Consider the following 23,976-nt stretch of genomic DNA (forward strand, 5'->3'; position numbering starts at 1 on the left):
ACACCTACCTGGACAACATCATTACAAGCATCCAGGAAAATACAGCCTTTGGATTCTTTTGAAATTTTCTCATCTTTGTATGAATTAAGAATGTAGGAGCCATCTGTGAGTTGTGACAGGTAAAAATATCTCCTCTTGAATACCTGCAAAAGTAAAACATCTCACTCATGGAAGTACTCACTCTGCTGGATATCACAAGCAACAGTCTCAGTTTCTGCCCTCCTGCTATTGAGAAAATATTGTTAACAAGAAGCACTGATGACCCTTGAGTGTTGTAGATGCACCCCTCTGAGAATGACTTGGTTTTGTAATGAGAGATTTTGTCATCTGCTTTAATTTTAATGTCTCTGTTGTTATTATGAGTTTGTCCATCTAAAGCAAAGCCCCAGGGCTTCTAGCTCCTCTCTCAGCTGGCTCCAGCCTCAGTTTGTGCACATGGCAAATCTAGATCAGTGCAACAGATTCATCCTGCTCTCCAGCACATATTTCTAGAGGGTTTTTTTTTTTGTTTGTTTGTTTGTTTTGATAAAGAATTACAAAGTAAGTCTCTAGAAGACTTTGTAACAGACATGTGGAAATTCCTAGCCCTCAAATGCAAGCCAAAGAACACTGCAATCCATGCAAGTGCTCGTGGTTTCATTTACTGTGGTTTTGTGTTGCCATTTTTTCTAACACATCTGTTTTCACGAACTGGCTTTGGCTTAGCGTGTTCAGTTCTCACCTCAAATGCAGTAAGTTTGAGAGAGGTATTTGTATGTTTGAGTTATTGTTACGAAGACTGAATTAATTAATTAGCCAGCACACTCTCCAGCTTTCTCTCAGAACACCTTCCTTCATACTTGTCAGCCCATAGGCACTGGACTATAATTCAGGAGAGCATTTTGGCAGCAATTAAGACAGCACCATATGCTGGCAGGTGTGTGAGGCACAGGCTGCATCTCACAGTGGCTGGATATCATTCTTAGCAGAACCACGAAGCATCCCAGGGTGAAGCAGCACTGCAAAGCTCTAAGTGTTCCCACTGTTCCGAATACATGGAATAGCTACAAAAGAACATTTTTCACCCCCAGATGGGAGACTACCAGTCATTCTGTGCCCCCATCACTGCTGATACAATCACATGTACAATAAAACCACTTGCTCACTTGCATGGAACTGGAAGGGAACACTGTGCCTAACCCCTCTGAATTGTATCCTCTGGCATCACTTAGATAAATAGCTTGCTGCAGAGACTGTAATTACCAACAAAGCAAAGGACCTCACTGCAGCCATCCCTCAGCTGCACAGCTGAGGATAACTACACAGTATTCTCTCTGTGTTGTAGGAAGGCAGCTGCATGGTGGAACATTGGACAGGCTTCTTGCCATGGCAAAAACCTGTGGTGGATCTATTAAAAATTTCCACTGCAAAACCTAAGCAATGTCAAGCCAGATTGTGTGCAAAGGAGAACAAGAGACAAGGCAGCTGTTGCTTCGAGGTCAGTAGTGCTCTGTCTCCTCAGTGACATCATCCCTGCTTTTAGAGCAAAGGCTTGTCATTTCAATTTAAAGCTGCTCTCTGTACATATTTCCTACCAGTAAGGAAACTATCAATTTAGAGAGTATTCTTTGCAGGGCAGCTGTTTGTTATTTAAATTACCTTCCTCTTCCTAGCCTCTGCTGCTCATTGTGAAAACAATCTTGGTTTACTTGAGCACACTTTGCCTTCGTGCTCAGCTTGCCTGCTGTGATTTGAAGTGCACTGGGCTTAAATTCTGGGAAGGGAAGGATCAAAAGCTGTTTCCAGACTGCATTTTCCAACCCATCTTGAGATGCCCTACAAGAGGGGTGGACACACCCAAACCTGAAACCATCCCTGCACTCCCACTGCCTTTAGAGATGGGATTTGAACTTAAAAGAGGCTGTGTCTTGTTCACAATTAACCTAACACGGGATAAGTCTCACCCTCATGGTAACAGTGATTGTGCTGTTGACATTTGCTTTGTGCAACCAGCCTTGCTTTATCACACCACCCTTCTGGGAGCACAGAGATGAGGAATCCTGAAAGAGAGCAAAAGAACAGAAAAAGAGCAGGTCAGCTTAAGTGCCTCCCATGTAAAATACCCCTGGGACACAAGGGTATGTCTGCACTAGAAAGCAATCCAGTTAACCACAGCGACGTAGTTAACCCCACAGTGTAGAATGCACACTTAACATGTACAGTGTTATACCAAGAAAATTCAGAGTCATCTCTTTCCAACAAAGTAACAAGCTAGCGTGGGTCACCTTTCAAAGGAAAAAATACATCTATGCTGACAGAGCTGCACAGGGGTTTTGCAATGAGGAAATGCATATTGGTCCTTATGCAGTATTTCAAAAAGCTGGGGAAGTTGGACATTTTCTACATGGTGTCTTAGGACAGTTGCAAAATGCAGCACTTCAGATTCATTTCATCATTTCCTTTTTCATAAATCAACTTTCCATTTTAAATTGAGGCAAAAAAACATCAAAGCCAAACAGCTGAAATGCGACTGACTTGTTTCGCATTTATCAAATCAGAAAGTTTCAAGTGACCCAGCTGCACTGTTCTTGGCACATCGGCTGGGATTTCTACCTTTGGTCCTGCCTTGTGCTCCCGGAAAGGGAGAGCAGCCCTCCACCCATACCTGGCAATGACCTCCACTAGGGACAGTGGGAAACGAGATGAAAGAAACTTGCCCTGTGCCTTCCAGTGACTCAGCAGCAGAGGTGAACCTGGACTACTTGCCAATGAGCTATCAAGGCACTGCTTTATATCATCTCCTGCATCCGAAACAGCAGCTTTTCAACTCTTTTCTTGCCAGACTTCCAATTAAAAAAAGTTTCTAATGTTTTATTTCCCTGGGTAAAACAACCCACAGCTTTTCCTTCATAACGTTTTTACTTTTTTTTCATCCAGAGAATCAAGAGAATTCTTTTACATGAATTTCCATTGCATATCCTCATGTAAATGTTCTGTCAGGAAACTATAACAGAAGCCTTTAGATACGGCCAAGCCAAAAGACATAAATGCCCAAATATCTGCCAAGGTACTTGGAATACTCTTCCAGTACCAACAATGGTAACTGCATTTGTTTGTGTATTTGGGACACTGATCAGAAGAAAGCAAGCTCTCCACCACATTTGGATAGCATATCTTTGTCTCTTTACTTTTTTCAGAGGCATGCTGATAAGACACCACACAGCTCTGTTTCCAGCCAAAAGTAAATACTATTAAGGAGGTAATGGATCAAGTGAGTAACGTACTACCAATACAGCCAAAAAATCAAAGCTAGATTTGACAATACATTTCCATCTAGGAAAAAGCTATCTCATTCCAGACAAGAAGTGTGCTGGGACATACAAAACAATTACTAAAAGCACGCTGAAGTAACTCTCCAGAACTACAGCACTGCAAGAAAGAAACTTCCCTGTTCCTAAGTCTGCTCCTCAGCAGCATCCCAGTGCCATGCAGATCTGAAACAGCTGGACTAAACTCCTTACACTGTAATCTAAGAATTCTTAATGCCAAGCGTGTGAATTAAACTTCACACAGGAAAGCGCTACCCTCCTTCTGCAGAAAATGTGATATACAGATTATACACAGATTATGAGGCAGAGCACAAACCTTTTGAAGAAGAGGACCCTGATAAAGTTGTATCTATGTGTATCATGCGGCTGGAAACCAAACTGTCTGCTTTAAATTATGGCCATGAAGAATTTTACTTAGTTTGTCAGTTGGCTTCTTCTTTTTTTTTTTTTTTTTCCTCTTTCATTGTCACATTGAATCAAGTGGAAAAGCCACAGAAAACTTGATGGCTCATCCTCCACCTAATTTAGGAGACTCTTGGCTCTGGCAGATTATCTTGTCCCACTTTCAATTAGATCAATGTTTCAGTTTTGGCCCCGTATCTCTAGTATGAAGCACCTCCCCAGAAAACCACTGCTGGGAAGTGAATTCTGACTTTGCCTTGTGAAATCAGCCTTTTAACAGATCTTAGAGTGGAATATATAAAACATTTTCTCCTTACCTCATCTTTTTCAAAGTCTTCATCGATTTCAAACACGTGGCTTGGAATCTTGTCTGGCCTGAAGGATTTGCTGAAATCACAACACATTTGAATTGTCAAAGACTGGGGAACACAGATCCTCTACACCAGCTATCCCATGCCAGTTACACCAGCAAGTTCTGCAGAAGATGCTAGGAGACCTCCACCCCTTACAACTGGGGACAGCCAACTTCTGAGCACACCTTGTGGAAGCTAAGTGTAAAGACCACATAACTAGCTTTCCGTTTTAGCAGTTTGTCTCTTCAGAGTTTTTGCTGACTTGCATTTATGCAGCACAGGGATACAGCAGGCCCATCTGCCTTCCATCTCACTAAAAGAGAAGCCAGATCAGGCTGCAAGATTATTCGCAAATTTTAATATGATTTGATCAATGCTGTTGCTCCATTGCTGCCTCACTTCTCTGCAGGCTCTTCAGAACAGACCTACTTTGACTATTTCTCCTAAGCCTGATCAAACTACGGCCCTGTGACCACACATTAGTATTCCAAGGGAGTGTGACACTTACCATGGCAACATCCGAAAGTCTCCTGAGTATTCCTCATATTTGTAGTTTACCACGTGCCAGTCGGAGCTGTAGGTTTTAATGCACTGGAAGGAAAACAATAGAGCTCTTTGAGAGTTACAGCAAGCAGAACAAAACCATGCACAAGTCCAAAAGTTTACAGGCTGCGGGGTGAGGTAAGCAGGGTTGCTTCACTTATTTTGTGCTGCCACACAGAACTTCATAGGAAACTTCTCAGTATGGAGACAGAAATCACACAGCATCTGGCTAGACACAGCTACTGACTTTCAATTTACAGAGCTCCAAGACTTTAAAAAAGGAGAAGTGATCTGGGAGGGGATTGCTTCCCAAGAAAGATTTCCTGCCCTCGGAACTGCAGTGCCTCTCATTCAATGCTGACCATCACTTTGCATTTATTTCCACTGCCCTTGAAGGGGAATGGTCCTAGAGAGCAGCATTTTGCAGAACAAACCTGCAGCACTCAGAATGCAGTGAAGGAAGCTGCACACCTGCACCTTGCAGCTCAAGCCACACACATTGTCTGAGTACAAAAGCTGATGGGAAGAAGCAAAGCATAAGAGGCACAAGTGGGAACTAGCAAGTGCAAACACCCTGCCAGCAATCAGCTCTTCCCATGCAGGAAAAAAACAATCTGCAACTTGCAGACCAGCAGCTGAACATCTTGCCTAAGGGAGAAGGTGCTGTGGGCAGGAACTGCGTGGACTTTTGCCCCTACCTCTTTGACAAAGAGGCTCTGAGCTTTCTTGAGAGCATCTTCTGGCACTGTAGACTGGACAGTCCTTCTCTGCCGACTGATGACTGAGAGCTGCAGGGAAAAGGGGAAAATGGTTTCGTTGCAAACTGGGTCTCCAGGGTTTGATGCTTGTTTTGAGTAAACGCAGTGGGCCCAAATCACCAGGGGGCCTTTTCACTTTTATGTGTCAGTAACACAGCCAAAATCAACACGCGGCCAAGAGTGGAAATTTTCCAAGGTAAGCAGGACTGGAGATGAATGAGCCTCAAAGAGAAAAAACAGCCAGCATAAACTTACAGACACATCTTCGATCGGAAATATCAGCAGGTCCCGGAGGGGATCGCTGTAGATCTGAACTTTGCGTTGGAGGATCACGTTCTCATAGTCCAAGGGTTCAACCACTTTGGTTTTTTCCTGTAGGAAAAATAGAAGAGAGTAACAATTACGTATATATATAAAAAATAACCAATAACTAGCATCTTGTACATAATTTAGTCAGATGTCTTCAAACCACGTTACCAATGGATTGCCCATTAACTCAACAATTGGATGCATGCACGATGCAAGGAAGCACTGGCATGCAGGCTTTGCAGTGATGGAAACAAGGGGTTAAATTATTCAGGCCTGGTTACAAACTATGGGAAGAAAGCAAGTGCTGCACTGCTCTTGCCTAGGCATAGTCTCTAATTTCTTAATGGAGCAAGAAATCCTCTTCCACAGGGTGCAGCTTTAACAGCTGCAAGCTCCAGCTTCCTCCAATATGAGCAGAGCTCAGCAGCAGCACAGGCTCCTGCACCAGCATGAAGCTGGTTTCACTAGATGAGCTGATGAGTGCCTTTAGAAAGGTGCTGCTGGCAGGATGGGAACAAGCTGCCTGCAAGTCCAGCACAGGGATCCTCTCCATGGAAGGAAGATCCCTCTGGAAATGCAGGAAAGCCCTCTGCATAAACCATATTCATGGCTGGAAAACTCTAGAGCTTGGCTTTGCTCTTATTTACATTTCTGGGCAGCAAGAGGAACTTCTCCAAAATCCCTGGAGTCATCATTAAAAACTATTAAGAGAATGCCAGCACGTTTTCTTTTGTATTACTTCTGTTCATGCTACAAGTCCAGAAAACAGAGCTTAAAAAAAAAAACACAAAAGCAACTTCCAAAGCAGGAAAACACCATCTCAGCTCTCCAGCCCTAGACATCAGCATTTGTAAGTACAAATCAGGCACTGCAGTTGAGAAAGTTACTTTGTACACTGCAAGCAAACACATGACAGCACATGCACATGAATAGTTACAATAAAAGAGGAAGGAATTTCCAATTTTATCTCTGTTTGAATTCCAGCTAAAAGTCTGCTGGTGCCTGGCTATGCTACAGATGGTTGTAACGTGATGCCAGGCTGGCAGGTACCCATGGGAGAGCATGCCCTTGCAGGTGGGGCTGTCCACTCTTAGAAAAGGAATGTCAGAATCTCCTTAACCATCAGCAAACTTAACGGAATATTTTCACTTGGATGAACTGTTCCCATAGCTCCCTGGCTGTTCCTCCATTCCAGGCGCATACCTGGCAAGCTTGTGATACGCGCAATGAAATACAAGATGAAATATTTTCCCCAAAACACTTCAGAAATGCAAGGAGGTACCTCTCAGACTGTATTTCTCAGGACTGCATCCCAGCAGCAGGATGACATCCCAGCTGCTCGCTGAGGGAGGACAGCATGGAGCCTGTGTGCAATCTAACCTGTATTACCAACATCAGTGATGTCTCAGGGGCAGCTGCTTTGCCCTGCTTCTGGCTGTCCACAGAGAATGTCTTACTTTTGTCTGGGGAAAGTACACCTCCTGCCCCAGGCATTCTCGCATTCAAAATGCCTATTTTCCATGCTTGCAGGAATCCAGCAAGGATTTGCTCAGTTGAAACAGTTCCCTCTTAATCGCTCTTTGGAAAACTTTTCCTCACTGCTAATGCAGTTCTAAAAGAAAACTCCAGAGCCTACTGAGCAGCACTGGAGCATAACAGGGAGCAATCCACTGGGTCACAGCTGGGGAAGGGCAGTGTGGCCCCAAAGAGAGCCCATGCTGCAGTATGAGAGCTGCCAGCCCCAGCACTGCTTCTGCTCCAGGATCTGAGTTGCACAGAGATCTCACGTAAAAGGACTACCAGAAAAACAGGAGTCCCTAAAACCCAGCAGGAAGATGGAGAGAAGGGATCCAGTTTTTCCTCAGTTAGCCTCACACTCCTTAAATGCTTAATTGAATGTGGTTAATCATCCGAAGCACCAGTCTTATTTCATTACAATGCTACACACTGCTGCGGATTTGCCAAGCCTGGCACGTTAATGTGAATTAACACATTGGGATGCTCACAAACTGTTCTCCCATTTGTAGGCATAAGGTCTGGTGTCCCCAAATCTCAACAGCTCTGTTGCCATCCCTGCAGCAATCCCACCAGCACCCCCAGCACGAGCTGCTTGAACTCACACCAGCTCACATCTCACCTTGCCCTAGGGTAAGGGTGAATTAGAATCCTTCTAAGAGCACTGTGCATTGCTGTGGTGTTAAGCAGTGGCTTTGGGTACTCCGAATTCAGCTGTGTGATGGCTCTTTGCAGCATAAGTGCAAGACAACGCTGCATGCAGTGCACCCTGCGTGACATAACGGAGTTAGTTGTCACAGGCCACGAGGGGAACCACAGCAACGTCTCAAAGGATGTAGGTCAAGCCATATGCAAGCAGAGCAACTGCTGAGAAAAGGATGTGGTGTGGCCTCTGCCTGCTGCCACGGAAACACGGACACCTCCGTCAGTCTGTCAGGGCCCTGCAAACAGAGCAGCAGAGCAGGAGGGAGCCTCTGCTCCCCCTCTGGTCCCAGCAGGGCAGGAGATAAAACGCTAAGCCCTGAAAAGCAGATTTTGTAGTCTTAGTACTAATGAGCAGGGTTCAAGCACACCTCCCAAAGCAGGCCCAGCCCTGCTGCCCGGCGCTGACACAACAGCAGATGGCACCCACCAAAGCCATTATGAAAGCGGAGGAAGAACTATTACACTAAAGCAATTAGAGTCTTAGAAACCACAAATTCCTCCACAGGGAAAGCCAATATTCAAGTGCAAAGAAATGCTGCCAGTCCAGCAACAAACCCAACATGTTTCTGCAGGAAAAAAAAATGCACAGTGCTGCAAGGGCCTGCATGAGGGATGGGTGGTCAGCAGGGCCTGGCCAGGTCACGAGCTGCTCTTGGACAATGACACGAGCAGAACAACAGCCCATCTATTACACTATTGACTCTCCACCAAGAAGCAAGCTGGCTGGCATTTTAACAGGAAATTCAATTGAATTGTTTCAACAGAAACATGCCCACAAACGCCAGCGCAAGGCAGCACAGAGAGCCGGGCCCCAGGAAAACCCCATGGAAATGTCTCCAGCTTCACTGCCCTGAGCCATCTCCTGTCTGTAGCCATTTGCAAAGCACATAAAAATCCTTACATTTGCTTTATAAACAAGGCTTCATGCATTCAATTGGAAAGGGCATTTCTATTTTCTACTTTTACGGCTCTGAACACAGTGGCCACCTGACTTCTACTGTCTTGCATTTAAACTGCACCAATGTGGTATTTTTTTTTATTATGTGAATAATGTTTTTCTGAGCTCTCGTTCTCCCAGAATTACTATAGGTATAATCACAGCGACACTACTGTACAGAAATTGAAGGAAAAATGTTTAATTTGAGGTTATTTTAAAACAGCAGCCTAGGGAAAACGATCAGAAATGTATGTATTTTCAGTGCTTTGAGACTGACTGTCATTTGAAACAAACAATTTCCAGAGAAGAAAGCAACCTGATGGCAAACCCAGCTGGTTTGGCTCTGTGTTAGCCAGTTTGCTCATTGCGTTGACACGCGCCCCACGTGGGCTGACAGCTCACTTTTCCCCCTGCTCAGCAGAAGGCAGCTCCAGAAGAACTCACAGCCCTAGAAGAACCCACTGCCCCAGGATAAGGAACGCACCATGCTCGGCTTTCACTTCTTCCCTATGGTCCCCAGTGGGTATGATGCATGGCCATCCCTGCCTCCACCAAAACACTCCGTGGCTCAGCAGCACTTGGCACACAGTGATTTTTCAATCCTCAGAAGTGAAGTTTGACCCAGTGCCACAAACCCACCCTCACAAAGCAGCTGGAGACACAAGTGATCTGTGTATTGAAAGTGATGCTTCTCTGAAGTGTCTGAAAGAACAGGAAACAGCACGGACCATACATACATATCAATGTATTGTCTCAGACTGTTCCCAAAATCTAGCAAGCATTTTACTGCCCATTTACTACTTCACCTGCAACCTTGTAATACACTTAGGTGCAACACCTAGCAAAGCACAGATATTAAGGCAAATCCCATAGGACCAAGTGGGTGAAATACACAGAAAATAGGAGACAAATTCAAAATGGGGAATTGATTCAAAGCTCAAGAGGCAAAAAAGAGGAAGCACACACCCCTTGGCTGTACCAAACACAGACACAGCGCTTCAAAGAGCAGCATCAGCCCAGGGAGGAACCCTGTCCTACCACAATACATAACCTACAAATGCAGAGAGATCACTCAGAGAAGAAAACTCCCCAGTTATGGAGTTGCTCATGAAACCTGAAGGTCATGGGAAAGTTTATATGACATCTGGGAACCAAGAAACACACTTGGCAACTTGCATGGGCAAATGGAAGTGAGGGATTTCACTCCATAGAAAAGCTTTTCCAAAGGCAGGGGTTCAGAGACCACCAGTCGTGGCACTCTCAGACCATGTAGTCCTAAAGAGGTTTTTTTATTTAAGTAGCACATCTGTGGCTCTTCACTTTCTCAGCCCCCAGCTCCAGCACTGCCATCTGATCGCATTCGCAGGCTCTAGCTCCAGCTTGCAGGAAGCCTGGAGTGCTTCATTTAAAAAGACCTAGATTCACACATAATTCATCATCCCAGGAGCCCGGGCAGAAGGAAGAACAACAAAAAAGTGAGAAATGCTTTGCTTGCCTATCCGACATCTGGAACCATTGTAACCCAGTACAAAGCCAAACAGTGTCTTTGACCCAATGCCTTCAGAAGCAGAGGAGAAAGGAAAGAGGTTGAAACAGAGCAACTGGGGAGGAAGGGCAAGCAGGGCGGCAGTGTTAGTCAGCACAGATGGCAGCAGGCACAACACAACGCAGCCTTGCTGCTGCCAAGTGGTTTGCAGGCTTCTCAGCACAGCCACATTCAGGGAGAAGCCAGGAGGGAGGCAAAGATGCAGCTCCCATGGGACAGTGCTGCAAATACAGCTGTCAGCTGGATGGAACTGCAGGGCCAGGGTGAGCTGTGAGACATGGGCTATGGTAAAACCACAGGGAGGAAAAACAGTCAATACGGCTGGGTATGAGCAGGCCAAGACTATTTTTACGCTGTCTAGAGAGAAGGAGGTTTAAAAACACAAGGCAAATGCCCAGACGGGAATCTTAGCTGTGCTGGAGGCACAAAGCCCTGTGATCTAGGAAGAATCTGCAGGCCACAGTTCTGACCCAAAACCCTGGGAGGGCTTTGTATGAAGGACATGAAGGAGTTACAAGCAGAAGGGATGGTTGTTGTGGGAAAGCTCTCGGGAAGGCTGAGTTGAGTCTGGAGACAGGGGTTGGAGAAAAGCAGGGCCAAGGAGGCACTGAGCAGGGAGGAAGGCAGGAAAGGATTCGGCTCATCTATTTGCTCCTGTCCCAGAAGCAATCAGATCCTCCCTCTGGCAGTGTGGGCTCCCTGGCAAGATGCTAGGTGATGCCTTCAGCAGGGTAGCCCAGTGCTGTTCATCTCATACCCTGGAAACAGCCACATCCCAGCTGTGGTCCAGGCAGGCATAGCAGATTCTTCCTTCCCCAGTCCCCGGCACTCCCTCAGCAAGCACTCCCACACAAGGCTGCTGTAACTCCTCTCTCCCTCTTCTCTGCACTGAACAGAGATGGCTGGCTCTGCCTGGAGTGCTCACTGAAATAAAAAATCAAGTGATGGGGAAGGGAGGATGGGTGCACGGTTCTTGCACCCTGCAAGGAAACATCTGCAGTGAAAATTACTCATGTTTTCCATCCTAAAGCACAGAGTTCAAGTCCTGCACAAAGCAGTCTCACTGCCTACACCCGTCTGCACCCGCAGGACCAGGCACACAGGGCAGAAGCCTCAGCTGAGCACTCTAAGACAGATCCTGGCATCCAAATGAAAGATTTTGATGACGGATTACTGCAAAAAAAACCAAACAACCCCACAATAGATCAAGTCACTGCAACCTTTCCTTTCTCCCCTACCTTGGCCCCTTTTGCCGTGTGCATTGGGGCCAGCACATGCTGGGTTCTGGGCTGCTGCACGTTGCCAGTTTGCACTCACTTGGGGTTGAATCCAAGCTGGTGAACCCAGCTCAGAACCATGCATTGACTGGAATCTTTTTCAGTGTTATGCTCAATTCTCTAACGAAAAAGGAAGTGTTTGTAGTTATCAGCATTGTCTTTGAGAGCATCAGTTCAAGATAAAAGCTTGGGGAAAGTTTGACAAAATGGTCAAGAAATTGATGTCAGGGGAGACACATAAGCATCTACCCATTATTACTGCTCAGTCCTGGCAAATAAAAGTGAGTCAGGGTCTGAAGCACCTTCAGACTGGCTTAGGAAGTCAGGATAACTTTCATTTCCCACTTATTTAGAAGTGGACTCCACACTTCAGGAGATTACATTTTGAAGCTTAGATCTGCAAACCACAAGGGCCAGAGATGCTGTTTTTTTCCTGAAAGCTGAGAAACTTGCACAATCACTTGAGCTAAAGGAAACAGCTGTTCAACAGAGTGGTGGGTTTGCAGCCAACCTGTGCATGTCACCTCTGAAAACAGCACCCCAATCAAATAGGAAACACACCACCAGATTGTAGCTGGGACATGCTACAGCACCTCCAGTCCCCAGATATACCCAAAATCCCACTTCTCCCTGCATGCAAGGGTACATCCTGGCTCAAACCCAGCCCTGCTGCACATGGAACAGAGCTCAGTGCATCCCTGCATCAGCGGAGCTGCACCTGCATCCAGCTGAGCATCTGCTGCAGAGAGTGAAAGAGAAGGAAACGCAGTGCTGCTCTGATTTTCTTCTCTGAAAATAATAGCGCTAATAGAAATTGGCAAAAAGCTCCTGGTTTCCATGGGACAGCTGAATTTCTGCCAGACATGAATTCTCAAAACATTCTGTAAGTGCAGGAATGCTAAAAAAGGGGAAATAGTAATTACAACAACAATAATACTTATTTATATAAGCTCTTAACTGGAGCACCCCAAAGTGATTTTCAGATGTCACTGCTATTTCATCATTTATTTATGTAGTACGAGTTTTATATTTAGCATCCAGTTCCAGAAGATCCAACGACAGAACATCTTAAAACAATTAATTGCACATAAGCAGAACTCCTCCCTTTCCTGCCTGCTCCCAAAATTCCTTGTTTTTCACTCAAGAAACCTCGTGCTCTGGGCCAAGCCAGCCCTGCAGCCACTCCTGCAGGCAAACCATGGCCGGGGGCTCACCCCAGTCTCTGCAGCACCTCAGAAGAGCTGGAGCAGGAAGTCACACATGGGTTTTGGGTTGCCTTAGCAATAAGGTGAACACCCACAACAGTGAAGTCAAGCTCCAGAGATGTTGGTGGTGATTGAAACATCTCAGGAAGTTGTCTGCATAGCCCCCATCTCAGCTCTGCCTGCGGTAGCTGCTAAGTTAAATGGTTCTCTCCTCAGTAAGCCATGTGTGGCTGTACGCTCCATAGCTGCAGGGCAGGCTCTGCAGTGCTTCAGCCCAGCCAAAATAATGCTGTTGGTGGAGGCACCTCCAAGCTTTCCCAAAAATGAAGACATCCGTACGAATGTCAGCATTATGCAAAGGGACAAAGGAGCACAGGGGAAAAGGTTGAATGTAACTTTCCAAACTGCTGCCTGGGAGAGTGGGGTTTACCTCCCTAAAACCCAGCTTTGTGCTGCATTCAGCCCTCTCCACCACTTTCCTTTCACCTCTCCTGACTCAGTGGCTCTGCAGATGCGTGGGGTTGAACTGCACAAAAAATTCTCTGCTCACGGATTCACAGAATCACAGAATCACAGAATTGCCAGGGTTGGAAGGGACCTCAAGGACCATGAATCTCCAACCCCTCTGCCACACACAGGGCCACCAACCATTCCACCTAATGCTAGACCAGGCTGCCCAGGGCCCCATCCAATCTGGCCTTGAACACCTCCAGGGACGGGGCATCCACAACCTCCCTGGGCAGCCTGTGGATTCACCACTTCCACCAAACACCTGAGAAATGGGTGAGCCACAGCTTTTGCTCTACTTTGAGATATCATTACCCCTCGGGTACACCCACCCCCAAGCACTCAGTGTGCAAGTTGTGGCCCTGCCCTCCGTCTGTGCTCTTGTAGCACAGCACAGCTCCAACCTACATCCCAGTCTCCTGCCCACCAGCAGAATATAACTCGAAGTATGGCTGTCACGAAAAAAAGCTACAGCACCACAATATGACTAAGTCCTAACTTTGTCCAGGAGAGAAGCCATCCTTATCCTTAGCTGCACCTTTGCCATGTCCCTACTCAGGGGATGGAGAGGCCAGGCTGCTGCAGTAGGGATATCAATCAGTATGGAGTTAGGGCAGGAGGAAGGAGCAAGGATACTCTGAACCCAAGCAGTGGTCTCTTCCACAAAGCCCTTCCCCAAGGACAGCCCTGTGACAGGAGTTATTAATAGAAGAGAGAAAGAAATTGCATTTCAGTAAGAAAGGAGAGAGGGGTGAGAAAGGGGTTAGGAACAAGCAGACCTGACCCCATTAGAGAAGCAGCGGGAGGCAGAGAAAAACTGTAAAGATGAGACAGAGCTGTGCTGAAGGGAAGAGCCAGCAAGAGAGAGCTTTGATTTGCACTTTTTAAGGGAATGAAAGAGATAGAGGAAGATGGTGACAGGGAATCATACTCCAGTATTTCTAAGATGACAGCAGTGCCCACAAAGGCACACAAAACCATTCTTCTCTTCCTTAGCCAGAACAGGAGCGAAGAGGCCAATTAAGCAGGGAAACCTAAAACCACAACCCTAAGACCGGTTGCTCTTCAGCTGCTGTGTGCAATTGTGATTTGCATTCTCGGGGTGTAGAAATGTCAAAAGCTTTGTGTAATTTTGTATCATTAGAGATGATAAATCAGTGTGCAAAGAGCTAAATGGAATCATGTAAGAGCCACCAAACTGCCTATATAAAAGGATGCTATAATACATGCTCCAGCAACCCAACTTCAGACTCTCCTGCGCCTCGGGGGGGTACACTGCAAATATCTCCAGATACCAGAAAGGGCTGAAACAAATCCCACAGCAATTCCCTCGTTGGATTTTGGGCACACCAAATCCCCATCCGCATTGCTGCCGGCACTGCTGACAACCATCTGTTCCAGGCACTGCTAACAGCAGGTCAGGGCAGATGCTGTCAGTGCAGGGACACCTGCATCTCCATGGCATTGCCTCCAAGACACAACCAACCACTCTCAGCTTTGCCCAACAAGCACAAAAAGCACAGCCACAGAGCTTGCAACCTGTGGCAAGAGGTGCGTGCACAAAGCTCACATCCTCAGAGCCTTCCTATAATGAGCTCATGGAAACCTACTTCAAGGATGCTTTGGGAAGGGTAAGACTCATTGTCTGTGTGAAGCTGTTGGAGCCTCAAAAAACCTCAGGAAGTGGCCACACTGAGCATGGTTCATCCTACAGTGCCCATTTCTCAGCATAAGGAGGCATTGTTCTCTCTCTTAGACTGGGTGTCAGTGGCAGATGCTCTGAGATTTGTAGGAAGCAGCCCCAGGTGGTTGCATGGTGTGCAGGCCTTGCAAAGTGATGCCCTTCACCCAGAGCACAACTGCTGTGCACTCAGACAGGAGCAGCCCTGACCACTTGCACTGCACACATAGCCCGGGGCCATTTAGCACTGAGCTAAATGAGGTCCTTGACAGCACAAGCACCAACTCAGGAAGGCAAGTGATTAATTTTAAGAACGCGTTTGTTTTCTATGAGTAATAACCTCCTTCCACAGAAGTCACCCAAGCATGCGCTGATGGCACTCTGGAGGCAAAACTCCCTCTGAAGCAGGGGCAGAATTTCCTCCCATGTCTCCAATACTTTTTTGCTCTTTTGCTATTGAAGTTATGCAAACACAGCATATCAACTGCACCCAAAGGGGAACATGCATATATTCTGTGTCTCTCTCGAGCATTGAGATCACTACAAGCACCGCACATAAACAGCCTTCACACTGATCAAAGCAAATTTAGCTTATTAAAGGAGGATTCTATGCAGAAAGCTGATCTCCTCTGCAGGAGTATAAATTCAGTCGCATATAATATAGATTAAGCTGTTAGAAAAACACAGAGAGAACAAAACGCCTTTTTGCTTCCAGTCAAAACCTTCTCAACATCACTCTTTGGAAGCTTTTTATCTCCTGTTTGGTGCCTACCTGAAACCAAGTAGTACATACAAGCCCAGCCCAGCCCGGATCAAACAGAACCCATCTCCTCCTGGCATGCAGCCCACAGCCTCATGCCAAATCTGCCAGCAGCACTGTGTAACACAGGAGAGAAGGCGCTCTTACATCTGGATGGCAAGAATCAGTGCAGTTTGCATGCAGATGATCTCCCATGCTGCAGTTGCTGAGAGCTGATGTGCTGGCAGACATATGGCTGAAGCTGGGAGCGTGCCCGAGTGCATGGGGCTCACTCCTGCAGCCACATCCCACTGCACAGCATGCACATCACCAAGCAGAGCTACTGAGCTGGCCAACACCCAGCGTGGGGAAAGCCTGCTGCCCAGATATGGTGCTCCCAGTCCGTGTCCTTTGGTGAAGCTGTGGATGTATCTTTAGTTAATCTGCGTAGAAATGATGTAAAGAAAAGCAGAACGCTCGTGGGAGATCAAAAATTGCCACCAGATGACTTGTTTTGGCAGCATGGTGGGAAAATGGACTGTCTGTGTTTTGTCAAATGTTTGCTTCTCTGATCTTATCCTCTCCCACACATTTTATTTCTCTGTCAATTCAGAGAATGACACCTTTGGAAAACTTGCAACTTGCTTGAGACAACCCTCTCCCACTGGTACTCAGCCACTGCTCACTGCATGGCTCCTGGGAGGAGAGGAGGCGCAGGAGAGGCCCAACTCTATGTTCTCAGGTTGGATATTAGATAGAATCTCTACTCCAAAAGAGCAGTGCTGCACAGCAGCCCTAGGGGTGGTGGGGTCACCATCCCTGGAGGTGCTCCAGAACCGTGGGGACGTGGCACTGAGGGATGTGGTGATGGGCACGGTGGGGGTGGGTTGGGGTTGGACTGGGTGATCTTAGTGGTCTTTTCCAACCTGAATGTTTCTATGATTCATCCAAAGAAACAAGTCAGCCCAGGCAGCTGGTCAGGCTTCCCAGGCAAAAGGCAGAGCTCTTGCTATGCTGCAACACCACAAGATTACTGCTCCTATTCATGTGCATTCTGTTCAACTCTACTCCACCCCCAGTAAGTTTTGGGGGAAGGCTAAAATGAGGCAAAGGAGAGGTGCAGGGACACCTCCACCAGACCACAGAGCGCACATCCACATCCCCAGGGCATGGGCTGAGTTCCATCCCATGGCACTGCTGTGATTGCACAGGTCACACGTTGGCAGCTCCCTGTGGGCTCCTCAACCCCCTCCCATAATAGTAACGTCCAAAGTGTGGAGAGAAGGAGAGGAAGGAGGTTTCATTGAAGGCCTTAGCCAAGAACACCAGTGTCCATTCACTGCCAAAGGTCCTCTGGCTCCTCTCCTTGAGCTCCAACCTGGATCCTTCTCCTGAATTTCAACACTTTAGCTATGAATTCGTAGTTCGAATGCAGTATTTTAGTACTGCTGCCCCAAGGTTCAAATTGCATGTAATTTCATGACTAAGAACAGTTTAAATTACTGCACTTAGGCCTGTTCCTCTCTCTAACCAAATCTTAAAACTTTCCTTCATTGTTTTGCACGCCATTTATCTCACCAGCCAATTTAATGCTTTTGCTAAATTTGTCTACTGAAACAGTGACTTTGTTTGTTGGTTATTCTGCCATCCATTGATTTATAAACAGTAGCATCCATCAAAGACCATTCAAAGCTGAAGCTGATACAATCTGCCCTGCAGCTTTGCAAAGAAGAGTGGGCAGAAAAAATCAGGGCTCTTGTGGTGCTGCTCTGTAGGGCTGTTTTGCTTTCAAGGGATTCTGGCTGAAGCCTTTTCTCTCACCAAAAGCTCCTCTACATAGCTCATCATAGAATCATAGAATGGCCTGGGTTGAAAAGCACCACAATGATCATCTATTTCCAACCCCCTGCTATGTGCAGGTCACCAACCAGCAGACCAGGCTGCCCAGAGCCACATTCAGCCTGGCCTTGAATGCCTGCAGGGATGGGGCATCCACAGCCTCCTTGGGCAACCTGTTCCAGTGCATCGGTGAACACAATGCAATGCCAGAATGCCAGCCAGGAATGCCACTGGGAACAGCAGCACAGGAAGGGGAACAGAAGAGCACCAAGTGAAAGCTGCACTTCATCCTTCTTCATCCACTGAAGGACAGAAGTGTCTCTGGGCTCCCTGCCACAGCTGGGTGCTACAGATCAGGACTACAGCCTTACTTGTAACAAGAGCAGCACTGACTGCAACCAAGCAGCTGGTGCAAAGCAAGGACACGGGTACCCCAGGACACCTGGGGGAGACTGGAGTGAAGCACGGGACAGATCCCCATTGCTCTTCCCACCCCATCCCTTTCACAGACACAAAGGAGCGACGTTACCACCCAAGCCTCGACCGACTTGACTCCAGGTTTGCACACCAAAGAGAGGAATAAATATTCTCCTTCTGCTATACCAGTATAACTGGGGAACCAGGAACAGAAAGAGCACGACATGAGCTGCACTGCACCTGCAGGACCACACTTTGGGAGCTGCCTCTCTGCCTTGCAGCATCGCAGCGTTCCTGCCTGGAGATGCACCTCCTCTAATGCACAAATTACAGCTCCATGCAGGCTGACCTTTTCCATGACGTTAAAGGTTCTCCTCACAGAGATGTTTTCATTTAGCAGTATTTCATCCACAGACTGCAAATGGCTTCTTATTCCAGACAGTTCCTTCTCCTCAGGGAGTGCTCTGGATGCCCAAAGTGCTGAAATCCACCACATAGTGATAGAGCTTCATGGCACCCACTCTCTCTTGGGAGGAAGATGAGTGCCCTGGTGCTAGCTCTGTGCCCCACACTTTGCTCTCATCCATGCTCATCCCCACAGTTTCCTACGGACTCAGCTACAGCCAGATCATGGACACCAATCCCATCCATTTCTTACAAACGGTGAAGGGAGAGGAACCACCTTTTCCCTGGAGCAACCTGAGGAGCATGCTCCTCATCCCTCATCACTGAGCGTGTCTGAAATGCTAACCAAGACAGTCCTTTAAGCTCACACCACCTCCTTTCCCATTCTCCAAATGCTGCAGTATCCTACAGCTCTTCCCAGGGATGAGGAAGTGCTGGGATTTATCCCTTTGCTGCTGAACTGTCAAAAGCAGGAAACTCTGCCAAGAGCAGGAATCAGAGCCACCTGCCCTGCCCTCCTCCAGTGCTTGGCTGCAAACACAGAGAGCAGAGCAGCAGCTCTGGGGATTTGCCTTTCTGAGAGAATGAGAGAGAGCTGGCAGAGGTGGTGCAGGCAATGAAACCCTGGAGAGGTTCAGAAAGAGTGGCTGCTGAACCCTGCCAGCTCCTATAGGCTGCTGTCAGGGTTTCATTTATTTTCATCTGCAATCCCACCCATCCCTCCAGGCTCTGACAGAGGGCACACGGCACAGGCATTGTGCCACCATTTGCCTGTAGGACACCAAAGCTCTTGAGGTTCTAAACAAGGGGTTCCATCAGTTATTATGAAGCATTTATCTGTATGTATTGTTGATGAAAGAGTGAAAGCAAATCCCACAGGAGCCTGTAAGGACATAGGAAACAATAGTATTGGCACAAGGAAACCAGACTGGATTGTCAGCATGACTCTTTTTGGCCTTACGAATTAGTAAATTTACAAGAAAATTCTATTTTATTAAGAAATGTTTAAAACTCTCCATCTATTTGGCTCTCTCACACAATTTAATATACTAGTTGAGAACGAACAGGATTTATTCACTCAACTTGTACTGCACTTTCTGCATGTCCCATTTCCTAACCTTCCATCAAAGTCAAGGTCAAGTGCGATTGCACGCTAGAGTAATTCAATGAGCAATGGTGAAACACATCCAACAGAGCTCAGGGAAGCTTTGAACTACCCCCAGCATCCCCCTGGGATACCGCAGCCAACATTTGCACAGCTGTGCACACAACAAAGACAACCTGCTGCAGCATCCCACATGGAGGGATGAAACGCATCCGATAAAGCACGTGGCTTCCATCCCAGATGTTGAGGCACAGTTCCTGGGATGCTCACAGCAATGCCAGTTCCCTTCAATCCCACCCTATTTGTTTACCACCTTCACAATGCCTGCACCCAACGGGATGAGCTCCGTTACCTGTCTCCTCATTGCCCTGCACAGATGAATCCTCACTGATTCGTGCTCCCACCACGCAAGTACCACCTAACTAACCCAAGGTGACAGAGCATCGGTCCCTGCGACCTCACACCTCCGGAGCACGTTCAGATGGCAGCAAGCGGGGCTGAAGGCAGGATGGCACAGCACCACCCATGGGAAGGAGTACCCGAAGAGGGCGTTGTGCTCCTGCCCCGCCCTTCCCCATCTCCTGCCCGGCTCAGCCGCGCCCTGCCCGGCCCTTCTCCCTCACCCAGCGCACTCCATCCCTTGCTCAGCGCTCCCCATCCCCTGCCCATCCCTTTCCTCTCCCCCGCTCCGAGCACCCCCTGCCCATCTCCGCCCCTTTCGCCGCCGTTCCCCCGGGCTGGGAGCTGCCCAAGGTACCGCTGCACCGCGCCGCACCGCACCGAACCGGAGCTCCCCTCCTTGCCACTCACCAACACGAAAGAGCTTCGCACCGCCTCCGAAACGCTCTGCCGCAGCTCGGCGGCCGTGCCCGGCTTGCTGAGCCGCTTCGTGAACTTCCTCACTTCCGACATGGCGACATGGTCCGAGCGGATCCGAGCCGAGCGGGGCCGCGCCGCGGGCTGCTGCCTCCCAGCGCCGGGCGGGGCCGGGCCGGGCGGAGCCGCTGAGCGGCGGGCGGGGACGAGGAGGGACCGAGCTCAGCGCCCGCCCCGGCCCGGCCCCGCTTTGTCCCCTTAGCAGGTGCTGGGCGCTTCCCGGCCGCAGAGAGCCGAGCTTACCGGCGTTTCCGTGCAGTTAGGGCTGATGCTCCGCACGCAGCCCTCCCCAAAGTGGGTCCCTGCTGCCTTCCTGTAAGGCTAAGCAGCCAGCAGGACGAGATCCCGCTATTGAGCATCTCCAGCCTGGGGGGGTTTGCTGTAGCATGGCAGTTTGCTGTAGTATGGCAGTTTGCTGTTTACTGCCTGGCTGCTCGGCCAGAAGTCAGGAGGGGAAAGGAGTTAATGCCTGTTCCTGGTCCCTGTAGCTTTGTGCGCAGTCCCGAGGATGGCGAATTGATGGCAGAGAGATCCTTTGGTTTTATTTTACTTCATGTATTTTATATCTTAGTGCCTTACTTTCAAATTGCTTTGCTTTATAGTGCAATGGTATTGCACACAGATACAGTCATATTGCACACAGACTATAGTCATACAAGAGGCTCACTTGGTGCTCTTCTGTTCCCCTTCCTATGCTGCTGTTCCCAGTGGCATTCCTGGCTGGCATTCTGGCATTGCATTGTGGTCACAGATGCACTGGCACAGGTTGCCCAAGGAGGCTGTGGATGCCCCATCCCTGGAGGCATTCAAGGCCAGGCTGGACGTGGCTCTGAGCACCTGGGCTGCTGGTTGGTGACCCTGCACATAGCAGGGGGTTGGAACTGGATGAGCATTTTAGTCCTTTTCAACCCAGGCCATTCTATGATTCTATGATAGTCACGCCCTATGGAATCTGGACATGGCGTATGCTATGGCTGATTGAATCCTATTTACAAGCACCGCACGGGAATTGTCAACACATTGTCAGTCACACAACACATAGAGAAATCATTTAGATGAGGAGAGCCAACGTGTAGGGGAGTAATGAATACAGCTACTATGATCCAAACCATTGAAACTGTTCTGTGTGACTCCTAAAGCATGCAAGCCAGTTATTGTTCTGCTTTTTAGCAGTTCATGGAAGGGGCAGCAGACACCATTTCATATTAAACAGCGCTCTGATCTTCTACAGAGGCAAAACTAATCCAAAAGTTTATACTTGATTATGAAATATCTAGATGGGGGACAGAAAAGGAGGAAGTTTAATCACTTGAGCATTAACATTTTCACTAATATCCTTCCTTAAGGCTTTTCAAAATCTGTCTAAACTAGTTCTAAGGAAGCAGAAAGCTTTGTGACAAACAATTCCAGCTACGGAGCACTGAGGTTCACGGAGCACTGAGGTTCACTTCCTTATCCCTACAGCCATAGGAATTCTTGCAGAGATTTCACCAGTCTCTACATGGCTGCTGGCTCCAGAACAGGGCAGCCCTGCTTATCCTGCCTGCAGGAGGGAGCTTGGACAGCCTAAGCCTCATGGGAGAGCAAGAGCCAGTGCAACAGCAGTGATAGGAGACCAGTATTCATGGCAGTACTATTTTCTGCCTTTGGTTTGCTAGATCAGGGAAAGATCTGAGAGCAGCACCATGATGGGTCACTTGACAGGAAATAAAATGATCCCTGGAGTACCCACCCCTTGTTTATGCAGTCAGAAGCAAGAAGTTCCCAGTGAGGTTACGAGCTCAGTGCAGTGCAGTGCCAGCAAGGGGCTGCGCCCAGTCACCATCCCACTCAGCTGAGCCAAGTAAGAGCCAGCAAACTGAGGCTGTTTTGTGGAGCTAAGCATGGAAACAGAAGGAAAATAGAAGCAGTGAGGACACATGACATGAAAACAACATGCAGAAAGCTCTCAAGAATGCTGAACATCAGAATAAAAGTCTCAGGCACAGCAAGCACTAAGGCAGATAACAGCAGCCACAACATTACTACAAGAGGAGGCACAAGGTTGCAAGGCTTGTGGCTGTAGTCTCCTTTTGGATGGGGAAAAAAGGTTAGGGATGGTTTACCAGCATTACAACGACACATGAGAACACAGCAAGATTCTGGAGGTGCTGTGGATCTGCTCAGGCATCACCTCAGAGGGAACAACTTTCTTGAACTCAGCCATAAGAAACTCACAGCCTCAACAGACCTTGGAGACCTCAAGAGGTGAAAATGTTCTGTTCCCAGGAAAGAACAGAAAACACAGGCTCTCTTACAAAATGCAGTCATCACTGAAATCACTTCTATTTTCATTTTTAAAACATGGTTTAGTCAAATAATAGTTTTTTTCAATACATTTCTTACAAATGCCCAAACTGCTGCCTTCTGCCATGTAAGAAACTGCAGCCTCCCCTTTGCCTTCTGCAGATTCCATGCAGAGCACTGAACACCAGGCTCTCCTGTTGAAGGGCTACAGCTGATGGATTACTGCCCTTTTCCCAGGTATGTGTACTTACTGGGGGCACAGGAACTACAGCGAACACATTTCTCTGAAGGAACAATCTGCTGCAAGCTCAGGCTGACTTCAGGACAGCACAGGCTACAGGAAAACAAGTTTTGCACATACACTGTATAAGACCAACAGCAAAATCTTACCCACTTATTGGTAGCCCTGTAACAGAGGATAAGCTAAAGCAACCAATTTTTTGCCTAACTCACCAGTTTGAGCTGACACTGATATAAAATCTGAAACCCTACATATGGGGCTCCTGGGCCATCACTGAGAACCCCTCAGACAAGCTGTAGGGTTAGAGGCAGGCTTAGGGCTTCATTTCTCACAAGCCATCCAAGGTAAAAGACAGGTAATATCATTAGAAAAGAATCCTGTTTTGCACTGCCTTCACTGGTTATCTGTGCACCTATTTATCACCTTCAAATGGGCCTATCCCAGAAAAACACTTAACTAAGTGATTAACCGTAAGTAGGTGATTAATCCCATTGCTTCACTTCATTGCACAGAGGCCTGCATTCCTGTACTGAGCCAGCACGATTCGGTAACCCAGACCCAGGCATGACTTTTTGCTGGGAGGAACAGTTATGAATACCATTACATCCTCACTTTCCTCACTTCACAATTGCTGGGAGCATATTCCAGCTGTATGGCAACACATCGATGCTACCTTTGGGCTAAGAGCTCCTTGCTGTTAAAGGGCTGCCCTCTGCTGACTTACCCAGGATTGCATGGCCACAGCTCCTCAAGGACAGGAGAAACACAAATCCCATATGCTGCTTCAGGATTTCTCTACCCTCCCAAACAACGAAGAGGAAAGTAGGCAAAATTCACGAGTTTTACGTGCTCCACATACTTAGCATTACATTCTGATGTGATTTCCACGTAGAAGCCTGAATTGCCATTGAAGGACACACAGGAAAAGGACCATTTTCTAATCACGTGAACTGAAAAGCTGCCTTAGCATCCCAGTAGCAAAACACTACTATTAGGATAACACTAGGGAAGCAGAATTAGTA

The 23,976-nt window shown here is 47.6% G+C and overlaps 1 protein-coding gene across 4 annotated transcripts in view; it reads right to left on the bottom strand.

The window, feature by feature from the left end:
- DOCK11 (dedicator of cytokinesis 11) overlaps window positions 1–20,536 on the bottom strand; it is a 69,514-nt gene extending 48,978 nt beyond the window's left edge. For all 4 annotated transcript variants that reach the window (XM_031594205.2, XM_031594204.2, XM_031594203.2 and 1 more), the window contains exons 1-7: window positions 20,362–20,536; window positions 5,620–5,736; window positions 5,305–5,394; window positions 4,572–4,654; window positions 4,028–4,097; window positions 1,944–2,039; window positions 9–143 (exon numbers count right to left, since the gene is read on the bottom strand). In XM_031594205.2, coding sequence (XP_031450065.2) covers window positions 9–143; window positions 1,944–2,039; window positions 4,028–4,097; window positions 4,572–4,654; window positions 5,305–5,394; window positions 5,620–5,736; window positions 20,362–20,463 — 693 coding nt within the window. In that variant the 5' untranslated portion in view covers window positions 20,464–20,536. The remainder of the gene's footprint in view (window positions 1–8; window positions 144–1,943; window positions 2,040–4,027; window positions 4,098–4,571; window positions 4,655–5,304; window positions 5,395–5,619; window positions 5,737–20,361) is intronic.
- Between the last annotated feature and the right edge of the window lie 3,440 nt (window positions 20,537–23,976).

Source organism: Phasianus colchicus, chromosome 14 (genome assembly GCF_987193195.1).
Source record: "Phasianus colchicus chromosome 14, bPhaCol1.hap1.1, whole genome shotgun sequence".
NCBI classification, from domain to species: Eukaryota; Metazoa; Chordata; class Aves; order Galliformes; family Phasianidae; genus Phasianus; species Phasianus colchicus.